The sequence below is a fragment of the Leptosomus discolor genome, chromosome 9 (genome assembly GCF_034619465.1).
Source record: "Leptosomus discolor isolate bLepDis1 chromosome 9, bLepDis1.hap2, whole genome shotgun sequence".
NCBI classification, from domain to species: Eukaryota; Metazoa; Chordata; class Aves; order Leptosomiformes; family Leptosomidae; genus Leptosomus; species Leptosomus discolor.
In genome coordinates this window covers 3354513-3370462 of record NC_141399.1, presented here as the reverse complement: position 1 = coordinate 3370462, position 15950 = coordinate 3354513, and the positions used below count along the sequence as shown (strand labels likewise).

Below are 15950 nucleotides of genomic sequence, written 5' to 3'. Positions count from 1 at the left end.
TAGCACCCTCTTCTCCCAAGCGATGGGAAGCCCTAGCAGCAGACCTTCCTGCTAAAATCTACACATCTATTAGGCTTGTGGCAGCCTCTATTTTTCCTAGGTTGCTCACACTGTTGTATTCACTTCCAGAAGCAGTGGCGCATTCAAACAGCAAGGGGTGCTCTGTATTCAAAGAGCAGACGGTTAACCGAGTTAGTGTAACCAGCCTATGAAAACTAGTCTTTCCAATGAGCATCTGTTTTCCCTGGAAAAGCTAAAATAACCTTAGATGGTTGACCTCTATTTAGTTTAAGTTTACTTTGACAATCTGTTTTAAGGCTGTAAGCTTTTAAAGTGTTTAGAGCTTTCCCAGAGGTTAAAAGCCTGACTTGCAGACAGCACAAATTAATCAAATGTTCCTCTGGAACCTGTGCTGGGAAGTAGAAAAATAAAGCAAATAAAAAGTTAATAAGACGGGAAATGGCCTTCCCTTTCACATGAGATTTCTATATAAGCTAATCTTAGGGCTAATTTTTATTTAAGGATGAAGAATATTTCTACAGAGCCATATTCAAAGGCATATGCATTTTTTTGGCCCAAAACAAGTACCAGACTGGAACACTCCTGCTAAAGCTGATTTTTCTTTCCAAATGCTGTCAAGCTACTTCTCTTTAAATACCTCCTTAATTGTGTGTGAGTCAGTGCAGGCTTTACATCTCAAGTTGTCATTTCATATTTCCATCTGTTGCACGGAAAGCATTTAACAACGATATGTTGACTGCAGAAAAGCATTTCAAAGAGTAAATAATATGTACAAAACAGCGCCTTCTTACTGGAGGGGCAAAGATGGGTCATGTTAGTGTGGCACACAGGTTTTGCCATTTCAGAACATCTTAAGGAGAAAAAAAAATAGGTGGACGTACAGGTAATGAAATCTGTCAGCAGGCACAGTACATTCTATGCTGTGCTTAGAAAATGGAATGGCTGAGAGGGTTAACGCAGCTTTAATACACATTTTCTTCTTCATATATAGGACTGCAACTTAAACTGGTGCTGCCATACTTCCCTGGAATTATACTGTGTAAATACCAGTGATCCACGGTCAGAAATCCATTTTCACGATTTTTTTTTATTTCACACTGCTAATGTGCATCTAGTTTAGGGCACATGTTTGAGAGGAGCTGTTTCTGAGTAAAGGTTCTTTACTCCAGTTTGGGGTTTTTTGATAGATGAGATGTCTTGCAGAACTGCACTGCTTTCGAGTCTGCTTTCTTCTCTCATTTTCACTAACATGTCAATCAGTGGAAAAGCTTTATTTCAGAGCTGGCATTTATATGTGAATAAAGCAAAGGAAACAGATTGCAGGTGAAATACTCTTAACTTATTAGATAAGGCCAGATTTCTAAAGGTATGTAGGTGATTAGCAGTATTGTTAAGAGCTCAAAGTTTCCTGCCTCCTGCTGTTTACAATTGTAGTCAGGCACACATAAATACAGCAGTGTGGCCACCTGCACCTTTAGATGCCTAAATTCCACTAAAACTCTAGCCCCTATTATTGTCTGTTTATGTTAAAATCAATTCAGCTCAACATTTGTTGAGCTATACCTCTGATCTGCCACGAGCACTAACGGTTATTATGTCTCTTGGATTTCAGAACTGCTTTCCCATTATCCATAATTTTCTACATTCATACAGTTAGTCCACTGGTTCAGGCAATGCTGTCAGCTGCTACTACCTCTATGCTATGAATAGCAGAAATCTTTCACACCGAAGGCAGATTATAGGCAACCTGCTGTGGTTTTGGTCTCCAAAAGTCTTAAATGAAAGTACTTTCATGGTATTTAGAGAAATAGCATCTCTTTTCTGTATGGAACAGCAAATCATACCTCTTGGTATGCTCAAAAAAGCACTTCCACACTTGAAATGCTAGTACAAGAGGCCAGGGCTGAGTTTTGAGATGTCTTTTGACCCGGGAGAAACTCAAAGCCACCTAAGCAGCACTCATTCAGCCAGGCTGTGGGACACCCAGAGGTGGGTATATGCCACGTAGTTCTGTTGCAAAGCTCTCTCTTTGCATTTTACACGAAAATATCATGACTGACGCTCACAAATGGGCTTCTAGATCAGTCAAACTCTTGCATGCTTGGAGGAAAATAAATATAAGGGGGACAAAGGGTCAGTATTTAGAGGGTTTGGAGGGATGGATCCCAAACAGACAACAGGGCTTGGGCCAGCCCTTGGCTCTGAGTCCTATTGTGTAGAACAGAGACCATGAATAGTAGAGAAGATTTTGAAAAGCAAGTCAGCCCTCGCCGTGAGGGAAATGCAATTGGGCAAAAAGGTACGTAAGTAGCATGCAACTATCTGATGATTGGCATGGGGAATCCAAACAGGGAAAAAAGTACACCTTAACTCTTTAAAAGAAGAAAAATTGAAATATGAAATAGTAGCTGGACTAGTTCAAATACTGCAGCCTGTGGCAATTTAATAGAAGGGATAGGGCTTTGCGTTCTGCACTAATATTCATTAAGCTGACAGTGTTTAATACTATGCCAGTATTAAAAGTCTTGTTTTGGATCAAGCTATATTAATCATGCCATACATCCTAATTATTGTTCATTATGTCTTTGAGGGGATTGAGCACCACAGAAAGGGTTATGTTCAGTTGAGTCGCTCTGCTGCTTTCTCTAGATTTCTTCCAAAATAACTTTTTTCTGTTGCACAAATAAGAATAGTTTCTGGAACGAAAATAAGCAAAGTAGTTTCCATGTCTGGTGCACACATTTATTAAACTGTCTGTGTTTTACGGTTTTCTTCATTTTCTTCTCAAATATAGGGAAATAATCTGTTCAGAATCCCTGCAGATGGGCCACTGCCAGCTGAGGTTGTAAAAAGCATACGTGAATAATATAAACCAGGATTTCTTTCAACCCAGAATATGCTTTTTTCATGGGAAGACCTGTATTCCTGTAAATGTATTCAGGAAAGCGTTTTTCTAGAGGCTGTTGGTGTGAGTAGATAATCACACAGCTACAAGAGGGGTCCAAATAACCATCCTCACTAAACGTACATCAGAATACCAGGCTTCACTCCATTAGATGGCTGGTCTACTATGTTCTCAAAGAGTTTATGCAGGAGGCTATAAAAGGATCAATTATGGGAATCTAAAATCATATCTGTACGAATGACTTCTGCCACCACAAGTGAAGTTTCAGCCCACGTTCCTAACAGAGCTCTAATACCTTAAGATTTGCACTCTAAGGGATGAGCAAGCAGCACTGTCTCCTATGTTACTTAAGGTGAGTGGCTTGTGACCCCAGGACAATGAGACACAACACCAGGTTTCAGAAAACTTCGCTGCTTTGCTGCTTCCCAAGTTATACATCAGGGTGATTAGAAGCCTGAGTGCTTTAATTGTGATGCCCCTTGGATCCTCGTTCTTCCTTGTGTCAGCAGTTGATGCAGATGTGATAGCAGCTTTCGAACCTCCGCTTTGTCTCATTTGTTTAACTAGGCATGGTCTTCATTACCGAAGCTGTAGATTTAATTTTGTTCTGAAGTGCCCTCAGATGCACAGGACGAAAGATGAGGCACAGATGCAATGCATCATCCGGCTGCAGAGTCTTTGCTACAAAAAGGTGGAACTTTCATCTTGGTGTGGGCTGTAATGCTGCAGACAAATTAATTTCGTGTTTGGTGTGACAAGACTTGTCACCAACCAGGAAATATTTTCCATCTCCTTTTCTTTCTGAGTTAGTAACTTATGGTTTTATGATTCTGTTGCCTGTATGGTAGAATATAAATTAAATTAGTGCTCCTAGATGCTCTGAAGGTTTCAAATAAACTGCAGATTTATGTACAAAGACACTCTCATATTTATGCACTGTTTCCTTATTTACTCAGGTGAAAGCAAGACTTTGTCTATGAAGTGTAATAAATTTGAAAAGTGTACTCATTTTTTCTTTATGTATTCTAAAAATTTTTGCCCCAAGCAGTTATCCATTTTAATCTGGTTATTGGTGGTGACTAAATGAAAACAAGACCCACCACCTGCTGGACTGCCCCAGACCTGCATGGGCAGGTACGATATGCAGCAATGTCAGGTGTTGGCCTTCAATAGAATATGGTTATGCAGCACAATCCTGTAAAAATTCACAAGATTATCTTTATTAAACTAGGTTTTGTATACATTTACCTATACCTAAAGGACAGTTTCACTTCTTAAATCAACTTGTAAAATAGATAATTTGTTACAGAAAGCAAATTCATTAAAATAAATTTTAAATCTAACTTCAGGGGTTTTTTTTTTTAGCCTTGAAAGGTTTCATATGGCCTGTAGTAATAGCTGCTGTTAAAAGACTTGGTTATAAAAATGTAAACTAACATCAAAAAAACCCCAGCCAAAAAACCTGCCTTCTGCAAAATACAGTGACGGAAGATGCTGGAAAGCCTATGGTAATGAGGCGCCAGCAAAGCCAGCGAAGAACTACAGATCTTCTCAAGCTGCTGTGATAAGGGAGGTCCTTCCTCTGGCTGACGGCACGCGGCCGAGCCGCGGTGCTCCTGCAGCCCGCTCATTTAACCTACAGCTCAGGCTGACGAGGAGCCGCTGTCCTGACAAATGAATTCCCTCGGCTGATAAAACTAGGCCACTTGGTGCAAGGCTCCCCTGGCAGGAGAACAAAGGGCTGTTAACTATTTATCGCAATTACGCATTTAAACGCAGCAAAGCTGATGAACCGAACTCTGAGGTTTTTACATCATCCTGCTACAGTTCGCATCGGAGGGAGCGCATTTCAAACCCCCTCGTGTTTGGCCAAAAATGAGGCGACTTTGCCTTGAAAACATCCCCAAGGATGTCATTATAAGCGTGTGGTGTGAATAAGGAAAACAGGAGAGCGTCTTCAGCTCAAACCTCGGTAAACTTGACTTGACAAGTTGACAGAAGGGGCCTTTTTCCACAGAGGCCTGCCTCTGGCCTTGGTGTCAGCGCAGGCTTCCCTTATTCATGAACAGTCAGTGCTAAAAGAAAACAAATGCCTGATAGAATAGGAAATATTTAGATGAAGCGCTTTTAGGTAGTGGAGCATGAATGAATGCATCTAATTGTTGTTTTTCTTCTCCCATATGGCTGTTAGTTTCCTTTAATCTCTGTGGTACCAAAAAAACCCCCATAAATCCAGAAGAGATGCCTCTAAAGTCAGTAGTTACATGCTTCTGGTGTTCAATGCACTGCATGCTTCTGCTATACAGCAGCTATTCACCCGCTGTTTAGTATGCATGGCATTTTAAAAGCCAGCCACGCTCTCCTTCGTGCCGTCAACAGTCTGCATCAATCTGCTGCAAGGCTGCAAAACACCTCTGGCTGTTTTCCTGACTGCAGCATGGCAATGGTGGGACAGACCTATTCTGCACTGGAGCTGCGCTTCTTTCAAATAACTATGAGTAACTCGGCTTCCAGCAATTCTGCGTGAGTAACGCCATGCAAGATTTGTGGAGGAGACAGCACCTTTCAACAGACCAATCAGTGTCTTTGAGAAAAACAGGCAAGCTCTTTTCCTAGTAAGGAATAATATCAAACACGTTTGCATCTGCGACAGGGTTTGGTCTCATAGGGAAGGGCGATTAATAAAGGTGCTGGTGACAACTACTGTTGTCCAAAAAGATTCGGAATTTAAGCAACTACGTAGGTCTTGAACCAAAATGGGAAATAGAAGAATAAAGTGTCAGTTGCTCTTTCCTGCTGTTTCACCGGTTAACGATGGCTGGCATGTCCCAGTCTCTCTCATTCGTAGTAAATTGTGCAGCTGTATTTGAGGGGTTGTGTGAGAGAACTTTGTGTGTATGAGTTACCCATACACATACACGTACCAGTGCAGAGCTAACACCAAAATGTGGAGCAAGTTGCTTATAGTTCCAAACCATTTTCGCAGGCAGTTCGGTCATGAAGGAAAATGTAAAGTCGCCAGAGAAACTTTTACGCTGCTCAAATAGCTCTTAGGGAGCCCTCGGTTAAATTTGTGGCTTTGGGACTGTGATTTTCTGTTTTACGGAGGAGGGGGAAGGGCAGGTTGGAGGCTCTCTTGCCCAGCTGACCTCCCACCAGCACAAGGAAAATGTTTACAGCCTTCCAGTGCACCCGTCCCATCTTTCAAGCTTAAGTGCAGAACTAAGCAAACTTACGGGATCGTTATTCATTGGGTGTTAGAGTGGTCTACCTGTAAACCGTCCTGTCTGTAGTCTGTTTTGCTTGATTTTATGTTTGCAGTTACTCTGCTAACACCTGCCCAGCTGCTCAGTCTGTTCGCTGAGTGCTCACACTTCCCTCGGGTCCTGGTTCTCCTGGTGCTGGGTGAACTTGTGGACATCATCGCCACGCTCATTCCAAATGCAGAAGTTAGGCCTAAGCTCACCTGTGTGATGTAATTTGTCCATTCCGTATTTGTGACTTGATTTCTTTGGTCAATAAATGAGGATTTGAACCAGGGACTAAATAATTTAAGGTGTGAGCTGTTATAGCCTCTGCTAAAAAGGAATAAATACTTTGTAAGTCAGCACGGCAGGCCAGAGACCTTGGGGACTGGCAGACAAGGGCAACATGCACTTCTAATTTCCATGAAAGTTATGTTTTCAAGTTCAGTACCGAGTCCTTGCTGTCGATTTACTTCCAATGGAAAAGAAGTCAGCACTCAGCCAAAGCCTCTGTAAAAAGCTGTTCAAAATGTAACTGCTCGGCTGCTTAGAAAAAGCAGCTTACTTCAGTTTGCAGAAACAGAAAGCAACTGTGAAATCCAAGACTATTAATATTTCAAAGTGTTTTGGTGACATAATAGATCATGAAAGTGAGGCTTGTATGGGTTGCTGTATTACCAGAAATCCAAGAAGTATTTATAGCTGCCTTCACACTTGACTATTTTTTTATTGTATCGAATACATTGATCCAAATATAAATTAAAATGATAGAAAGCTACGGAAAACATGAAACAAGAAATATTCTCTTTTGTCTCTATCTCCTCTCAGCCTCAATGTCTCATGCTTTCCACTTCCTCGCTCAATTGTCTGTCTGCCCCAGCTCCCATTTTTTATACTTAGATTTAGTGGTATTTTTAGGTCCTTTGAATTCTTGTCCAATATTTCCTGTTTTGAGGTGTGAAAATACCTCTAATGCTACAGGGAATTTGTTTGCTCTGAAAACTAGTCAATAATTCAGTGCTACTGTGGTGTTTATTTGGACTTCCAAAGTCATTCCTTCAGCATCACGGTGTTTCAAAGCAGGTTCGAGCTCTAAGTAGGGGTTACTGCAGGGAAAATCCAAATTGGCCTAAGAAGTGATCATAGACTTGACGGAGGACTTCGTCCCACTGTTGGACTTGCACCCCTACATAAACTGGACAGGTTGTACAATGTCAGTCTTACGAACCTCTGTGTGTCGTGCTTAGAAACAGAGAGGATCTCTCTTTTTAAATATCGTTACTCTTACGAAAGGATTTCACATTGTCTTTTTTCCGCTATAACAAATGCTCTCTTCTCTTTCTCTCACAAATTATAATTATTTAGTCCTGTCCCTAGCATTAGCTGGAAGAGGTCTGATGGGTACTCATTGACAAAGAAAATCGAACACAACAAAACCAAAGGAGTTCTTGAAATCCCAGACGTTCAGCAAGAAGACGAAGGCTCTTACGAGTGCATTGCAGGGAACATTCGAGGAAGTAATATTGCAAGAGGTCAATTATTTGTCTATGGTAAGCAGACTGATTAATGTCTTCATTTATTTATTTTTTTTTTACAGAGCATGATGGTGTTCAGACGTATTTCACAGATGAAGCCTATTAGCCCCTTACTGGAGATGCGAAATGTAGTTCAGGTTAAGGTGGTTAAGAAACGATTGGCGGTCTGCAATGACCTTCCCTGAATTACATCCTCAGCAAATAAAGATATTTTGCATTAAAACTCGGATTGAAAATGTGGGCTCTGCCATGATGAAGTTGTAAAGGTTAATACGAGGCAGAAAGAAATCCCTGGTACATTTACATGAAACATTCAGGGCAGGCAAAAAGATTTACTCTCAATAGCTCAGAGCAGCATAAAGCTGTGCTGCCCCAGATGCAGATCAGGGAAGGATTCATGAGGTTTTGGTGCATGGGAGTGTAAGATTATTTCACCTCTTATTCTAGCTGAACTGTATTGCTCCGTAAACAGACGAGGGCAAAGCAGGGGAAGCTCATTCCACTGCCTCCCTCGCCTTCCTCCTTGTCTAAAAGTGGAGAACAATATTTCTGTGAAACTGTCCTCCCTTCCCTTTTCCCTTCCCGCACGCATTAATTTCCTGTGATCCCAGTCACACATGATGGTCCCTAATAGCCAAGGTGAATTATATGCTCTTTAGTCCCATTGTTAACACCCAGGGAAAGCAACGTATTTTGACGCGAACAAGAAGGGACATCTTTTCTTTACCTCATAAATCTTTCAAAAGAGAAGGCAAAAAACGTAACAGTCAGGAAAAAATTACACGAAGCTAGACTGAGCCTACAATTAACATCTGCTGAGAAGACCTTGGCAAGTATTTTTTTTTTTTTTTTTAAGTAAATCTCTTCTAATGAAGAGTTGCAGGCTTTGCTGATAAGCTACCAGTCTCCTGCAGCCACGGCTAATATCAAGATATATGCCAGGAACAGAGCAGTCTGCTGCTGGTTTGAATATTTAATTATTTCTTTGCTTTTAAGGGGTTATTTTTGTTCTCATTGCTCACTAATTTTTGCAGAACATCAATCAAGCAGTTCCATTAAAATTAAGTTCAGTAGATTACCTGGACATGATTGATAACAGCACAGGCAATTACAAAATTATGATCAGCTAATACAATCTAAAACAATGCGCTTATTAAATGTGCTTTGTAAATTAATTAATAGCTGTTCACAGTGAAGTATATAAACAGCACTCACCGGAGCTTTTGCGCAAGGAAATTTTTTTTATCATATTAGGAATGGGCTGGTGTATTATCTACGTAATTGACTTCCTTTTGCTTCATTTCTGTGCTGCTTTCTGGTTTTACTGGGTAGGCAGCCTGTCTCTAGGGAATACAGTTTCTTTCCTGGACTCTGTCTGCTGCTCTGTGTATGATACCCAGCTCCCATGCCTTAGGCTCGGAGAGCAATAACAATGACAGGCAATTAGAATCACTTTTAAGCACGGTGAGCTGTATCCCAGATACTTGCCCATTCTGGGAAGCGGATCGTTGGCATTGTGTTAATCCAACGTTGGACAAAATCTCGAGGCACTTTGGTGGGGCAGAGTCACGAGGTACCCGCAGGATCATGCTGTAGAGGGAGGCTTTTTTAGGAGCTTGTTCTGCTGGTCTCAAAGGACGACGATTCTCTTCCTAAAATTAAATTGTTCTATGTAAGAACGACATCTATGTGTATATCGATATTCATATGCATACAGAGACTACAGCAGTATGATTTAATAACTCAGACAAAAATTTTTCACAGGATGTTAAGACACCAGCCACTGATGTTAGAGGCAGAGGGACTCAACCTAGTATTTCACTTGCATGTGCCTTCAGTCTGTCCCGAGGTTAGGTAGGTGTTAGTTGTTCTCCCTCGGTCTCATACTCACCAGGATCTTGACGAATATTCTAAATGTCAGCCTGCCTCAAGCTAATTCCTGCTCAGCTCAGTCCTTGAGTGCTTGCTTGGATGTTTACAGAGCTCATAGGTGATTCCTGAAAATTCTGCTTTTACGCAGCAATGAATTTATGTCCATGTGCCACAGGTATTCGGAAGGTGGTGTTCTAATCCGAGTAACCTTAATTGCTTTGTGTGGTATTTGTGCTGTAAATTACAAAGAACCCATGGTCTGAACCCCTGGTCTCAGGTATGTGGGTAAAGCAGAGGGGTAATATTTGCAGTCCATGATTTTTATTATAGCTACTGCCCTATGATTTTGAAATTTCTATTTTTGGTATACAGATCCAAGTACCTTGAGAGGAGGACTACAGAAAGCAGGGGTCTTGGTGCTTTCAGAGAGCATGTCCAGAGTTTCAGGCATCTAAAATCACTGCTTCTGCAAATTTTGACCATAAAAATGAATATTACCTAAATTGAAATTCCTGCTCACTAGACATTTGATCTCTAAGATTTCACAAAGTTACTCCTGAACTTTAACACTGGGGAATTGTTGTGCAGAATTCACTCGCAATATAAGAAGAATGTGTTGGACAAATACTCATTAGCCTTGCTCAGTTCATTAATTAATGGCAGTATACCTCCAGCAAAATAATTTTTCTCCTGCTTAAAATGGTTTGCATATTCTTTTCAGCACTCCCTGAATGGGATAAAAAAATCCAAAATGCCTTTCTGTCTCTCTATGACAGTTTATTTTGGGAATGTAAGGCAAAAGGAAAACCAAGCCCTTCCTACAGTTGGTTAAAAAACGGCCAGCCGCTCACATCAGAGGTAAGGTTCCTATCACCTTGTTTGCTACCTTGCATGTCTTTTGGGTTTTTTCACGATTTCGTCATGACATCTTACAGGGCATTACCTTTTTTTCAGAAATTTAAGGTTACAATATCAAAATAAATAGAATAGCACAAACACTGCAACACAAAGCCCTGGTTCTTGGAGTTCATCTTATAGAAAGTGTATGGTGTTACCAGTTTATATAGCGATACACACACCAGTTTCTTCATACGATTTATCTTACAGAGCAGCTCATTACTACAAGACATGGCAGTAGGTATGGATGGGTTTAAAAATACCCGTTGTGGTTAGTGGGAGAAGGGCCTATCCAGAAACGCTAAACACAATTGTAGATGTAATCCGTAATTTGGGAAGTTGGTAGGATACCAACCGGCTGTGTGTGGAAGAGCATTTCAGAGCTGGCAAAGCAAAATGGTCAGTCTTTTAACTTGCACTTTTCCTCTATTTCTGTCCTTAATCTGTAGGCTGGATGGACCTTGGGTCTCACGCAGCATGGCCATTCTTAGGCTGTGTTAATCCTTTAACTGAATTGGTCAGCTACGAAAATCAGTTAATATTGAGGTTAATGCTTTTCTCGTGCTACGTGGAGGAATGACTAAAGAAAACCATAGAAAGTTACAAGGAAAAAGTGAAAAAGTGTTAAATCTCACTTAAAGGGTGAAGAAGGACCAAGTGGAAAGGGAAGTAGTCAAGTGGTAGGAGTGCAGGAGGAGAGGGGAAATCAACTGGAGCTCAAACATTTAAGAAACCTGATCAGATACTTACATAGATGGGTCTCTGAGAACCCAGCTTTGTCTCCTCCCAGGCAGTATCATTCTACTTCTGTGGTGGCCAAGCTTTGGCACGTCCATCTTCCAGTCTTCGGTTGTTGGCAGTCTCATGGAGAATGACTTCTGTGGCAAGAGACTCTTTGCTGCATTTGCATTCTGCTGAGGCCAAGTTTTTCTTTTTTTATTAAGCATCTATTCAGCATCTGTCGGGCACAAAATGGCATGGCTCATCCGTAATGCATTTTTACTTGGCTGGAAAAAATAATACTGTGATTAATTTCTGTCTAGCAATAACAGATACAGAATAATTTTGAAAGCATATGGGGCAAATTAGCACCTGCTGGGTTGCAGAACCAGCACTTGTTTGACTCAGTAGTACTTATTTGAAGCAATTGGAGGGGGGTCCAGTCTTCCGTATGATTTTCGGCTGGATTAGTCCTAAACAGAACCCAACTAGCATCCGAGAAGGCCAGCCAGAATTTACTTGGATTGCAATTTTTCTGAACCTGATCATTTTACTCATCGCCACCTCTCCCTAAGCAAGATTATCCAGTTTCTCTCACTTTGAAGACAGCGATATTTAGAATCTGTCACTCTTCAATTGCATCGTTTCAATAAAAAAGAATAAAACACTCTACAGACACATTTTCAACCAACATTTTCACAGTACTTACAGTGCATTGTAGATGGAATACTTCAGGCAACAAAATGCTGAATGTTATTGCTCAATGGGCAAAACGGATAGTTTGGAGGTGAAAGTACAAGGGAGGTGTAATAAAATATTCAGTCTGTCACAGCACCCTGCTTGTTGGAAATATCACAGGAAGAATACTGTCCAGACACTTTCCACCTTGGGGCTGATTCTAAGGATATTGTTTACTCTTTGTCAAACCTTTCTCCCTGACCACCTAGTTGGTCATCTCTGCATTATTCCTGCTTGTGTACATGGTGTGCTTTATTCTTCTCTTTGTCTGCATAGCTCAAAAGAGCCAGCAGAGAATGGTGGGGATGTGTCTAAACCACAAGTGTTGCTTCAGAAGGGGGTTTTACATTCAAAGGCTGTTTGTAAAAATAGAACGCATCAAGAGGATAGCAAACAGCCTCAAGGTAAAACTAAGTATGCAAAAGATATCTGTAGCGAGAGCCTCGGAAAAAAAAAAAAAATTAACAGTGGATAAATAATGTAATGTTGTTAATTAGTTTGCAATACACCAGCCATACAACCGCAGGCTGTGCTCTCATCAAATTTCCAAGCTAAACAAGGTTGGACTGGGTCAGCTCTTGGCTGGGAGACCTCCAAGGAAAAGCCAGAGTTCTGGAAAACAGAGCTCCATGGTTCATTGTCCACACTCCTCCCTCTGCAAGCACCGCAAGAAGAATCCTCCCCAACAGGCTGTGCCGCTGGCTTGTCTGTGGCGACTCAGCCGGTTAGGTGATATATGTTTAGCAGCTCACCAATACATTTTTAGAGCCTTGTATACGTTCAGCAAAGGCTGTGCTGGATCCTCTAACAATGTACGCTCCCATTACTGCTCCAGAGGCAGGAGCACCAGGCGAAAGGAGCACCGTAATAACGACAGTAATATCTGTTGTTTCAGACTTGCATTTGGTGATGGACTTTGTATTCCCTGTTGTGGGTTTCTTCCAAACTGATTTGTTTTGGGGAACATACTCTCTTCCCCTTCTCAGTGTTACACTTTGCTGTGGAGCTATTATTGTCTCCAGAGGCTAGTAACAGTAAAATCACAAAATCTTTAAGTTATGCTTGTAGCACGAAACAGGCTTTTTTCTATTTGCCAAACTAAAGCAAATAAAACTCCTTTTAATACACCAAGCCCCAAGCCCTGGTCTGAATTTATCTACTGCGCAGCTTCCTCTATTTCAGCAGAACTGCACCGAAGAAACGTGGTCTGTGTAGAAATTCCAGCCACGAGGAACATGCCCTCCCTCTCATCTGCCCAGCTGCCCCTGGGCTCCCAACAGGAATTTAAAAGTGTTGCCTTGCAGTAGAGCTTTTTCAGCGGATCATTTTTCTGTGACTTGTGATCTGATGACATTCGAAATGTTTCTGTCACTTGAGCACCTCTGCCTCCTGTGGAGGTTTTCTGATCATCTCAGATCATCATCATCAGGTCCATCTAATCGGGTGAGGGGGGTAGGCCAGGCTTCACCGTGCCCTCAGACAGGGCTGCGGGTGCTGCTGCTGCTGCTCAGGAGCCGTATGCAAGATGCTGCAGGCTCCTGGAGTGGAGCAGCCCTACCTGCCCTGCGGTAGCTACTTCTGCTCCTGCTTCACGGTGAAGCCTACCCTCAGATTCACAGCTCAGCAACGCAGAGAAACACAAGCCACAGCTGGAACATCTGGGCAAACCTGCCCAAGACAATGACTCCTATGCCTGGAGTTCTTGAGAAGTTTGAAGAGCTTGAAGAAGTTTGCAGCTAAGGGGTCTGCAAACATAACCACCATCACGTCACCGAGCTGTACATCGTATTTCTGACGCATTCATCCAAGAAAATACCATTTCTGCTTCTGAATTGTGAGCGGGTGCACCAGTGTGATGCCAGAAGGCTTTGGGGTTGCACACTCATTGGCTCTATCAATGTTTTTTGCTTGTTTTTTCTTTTATCAGGAAAGAATTCAAATAGAAAACGGAACTCTTATCATACCTATGCTGAATATGTCAGACTCTGGCCTCTATCAGTGTGTGGCAGAAAACAAGTACGACACTATTTATGCCAATGCTGAGCTGCGGGTGATAGGTGAGTAAAAAGTCCCTGAAATGAGCAGGTACCGAGTATAACTAGACACTCGCTGAAAAAAATTGAAATGAAGAAACGAGTAGATATAAATTCCACCTGGCAGTTCAAGTCTGTTGATAGTTCTTTGCTGCTTGCCCTTCACCCACGTGCCAATGGTTTTTTATTTTATTTCATGACTGGTTTGGGGGAAGAATCTAATCCCATGTGTGGTCTTTTTTTATCACATACGCACAAGTTTAATGAATGCCGTTTCTCACTTGGTATTTTGAGTTATTAATAGTTATTCTGCAGTTTTTAAAAGTCATTTTGGAAAGCGAGAAAAATAGTTTTAACTATAAACATGGAGCATATGGCAAAGATGTATACAAAAACAAATAACATGTAGCAAGTAATCTCATTAATGATTACCAGAGATGTGCATAAAATGGCATTTGTTCGTATATCATAAAAAGTATTCTGTTAGACATATCCAAATATAAAGTCTGTTCAACAGCCAAATACTAGTGAAACCAGTAAAAGAGACTTGAAGAGCACCTAGCTATTGTACAGGCCTTGTGAATTCTCCTTCTCCAAGAATTCCTGGAAAAATAAACACATTTTCAGAAAAGAGAGTTGGTTTATGAACGGAAAGCCATTGAAAAACTGTGTTTGTAATCGAATGCTCTCTGCAGACGAATACATGTGGCTGGGATCAGGAGCGGGACGTTTAATCCTGCTGACATAGCTCTGCTCAGGAACCTCACTCTTCATCGCACATAGACCTGTTCTCCCAGTCTGCAGATAACGCCCAGGAAGGATTGTCAGAGCAGACAGTTCCTCGGCAGACAGTTTAGAAACAGCGTGAACAAAGATAAATAATAAATAAGATACAATGAATTCCATTCTTGGGTACTTAAATACATTTTTCATGTTTGATATAGCTACTTTTGCAGAAACCTCAAAAGCAAAGCAATTACTGGATTCACCTGCTCTGTAACTGGAAGAGAAGACTTTAGCAAGTTCACTTAGTAACTTGTCAGCTGCTCACTGTTCTGCTCTTCTTTCTTCTCTATTTCTAGCTGCAGCACCCGATTTTTCCAAAAATCCGGTGAAAAAAACGTCTGTTGTTCAAGTTGGAGGTGAAGTTACAATCGGTTGTAAACCAAGCGCTTCTCCCAGAGCAGTTATTAACTGGAGAAAGGGCTCAGAGGTTCTGCGCCAGAACAAAAGGTACCGTCATAGACCAGTTGCTGGGTTGTTGGGTGTCCTCTGTTTTAATAATAACATTCAAACATCCCTGAAACACAGCTGGCTTAGTATTGCTTTTGACAGCTCATTGATGGAAAACTTTGATGCCAGAGGCCTGTTTGTCTTCAGCAGTGGCCATACAGCTCCGCAGATACAAAGCTGGTTGAGAACAAAGCCAAACCGAATACACACGGGTAATTGTACGTTGCATACGTTTGTGTTCATCAGCAGTTAATTCACCGCAAGGCTATCAGAGCTGACTGTTTACCACACACAAAGCCTGAGTGAATCAGCTTCATGGAGGAGACATCAGTGGAGGCTTCGGGGAGGCGGAATATACCCCCAGGCTGCGGCATAATTGCTTCGCTGCTGTACAGGTTGTACAATAACCCATAGCTACATCAGCCTCCGTATTCTCTGTCTCTTCTGGTTAGGCAGGATTTAGGCACTAGACGAGCACAGTGCACTGGTGCACTCCCTCTCCAACCAGCATGGGGTAGCGTGGGCTTCGCCAAGGTTTTACCGACGTTTTGTCTGTCACGGCTAACAGCTTGTTTGTGAGCTGCCACAAACCATCTACATTATTACATGCTAATGTCTATTAAATGGTAAAGCAATAAAAGTAATTATTAAAATCAAAATCAAAATTTAATTTTTAAATTTTATTTTACTTATGAAAACAAAAGTGACTTACTGGCTTGAGTAAGCTTTGAATAGTATACACAATATACAG

The 15950-nt window shown here is 41.5% G+C and overlaps 1 protein-coding gene across 1 annotated transcript in view; it reads left to right on the top strand.

Annotated features, from left to right (window-relative positions):
- Positions 1–15950, top strand: part of CNTN6 (contactin 6) — an 89864-nt gene that overhangs the window by 35235 nt on the left and 38679 nt on the right. Inside the window, exons 6-9 of the mRNA XM_009953956.2 lie at positions 7537–7721; positions 10300–10436; positions 13861–13990; positions 15049–15199. Of these exons, the coding sequence (XP_009952258.2) occupies positions 7537–7721; positions 10300–10436; positions 13861–13990; positions 15049–15199 (603 nt within the window). The remainder of the gene's footprint in view (positions 1–7536; positions 7722–10299; positions 10437–13860; positions 13991–15048; positions 15200–15950) is intronic.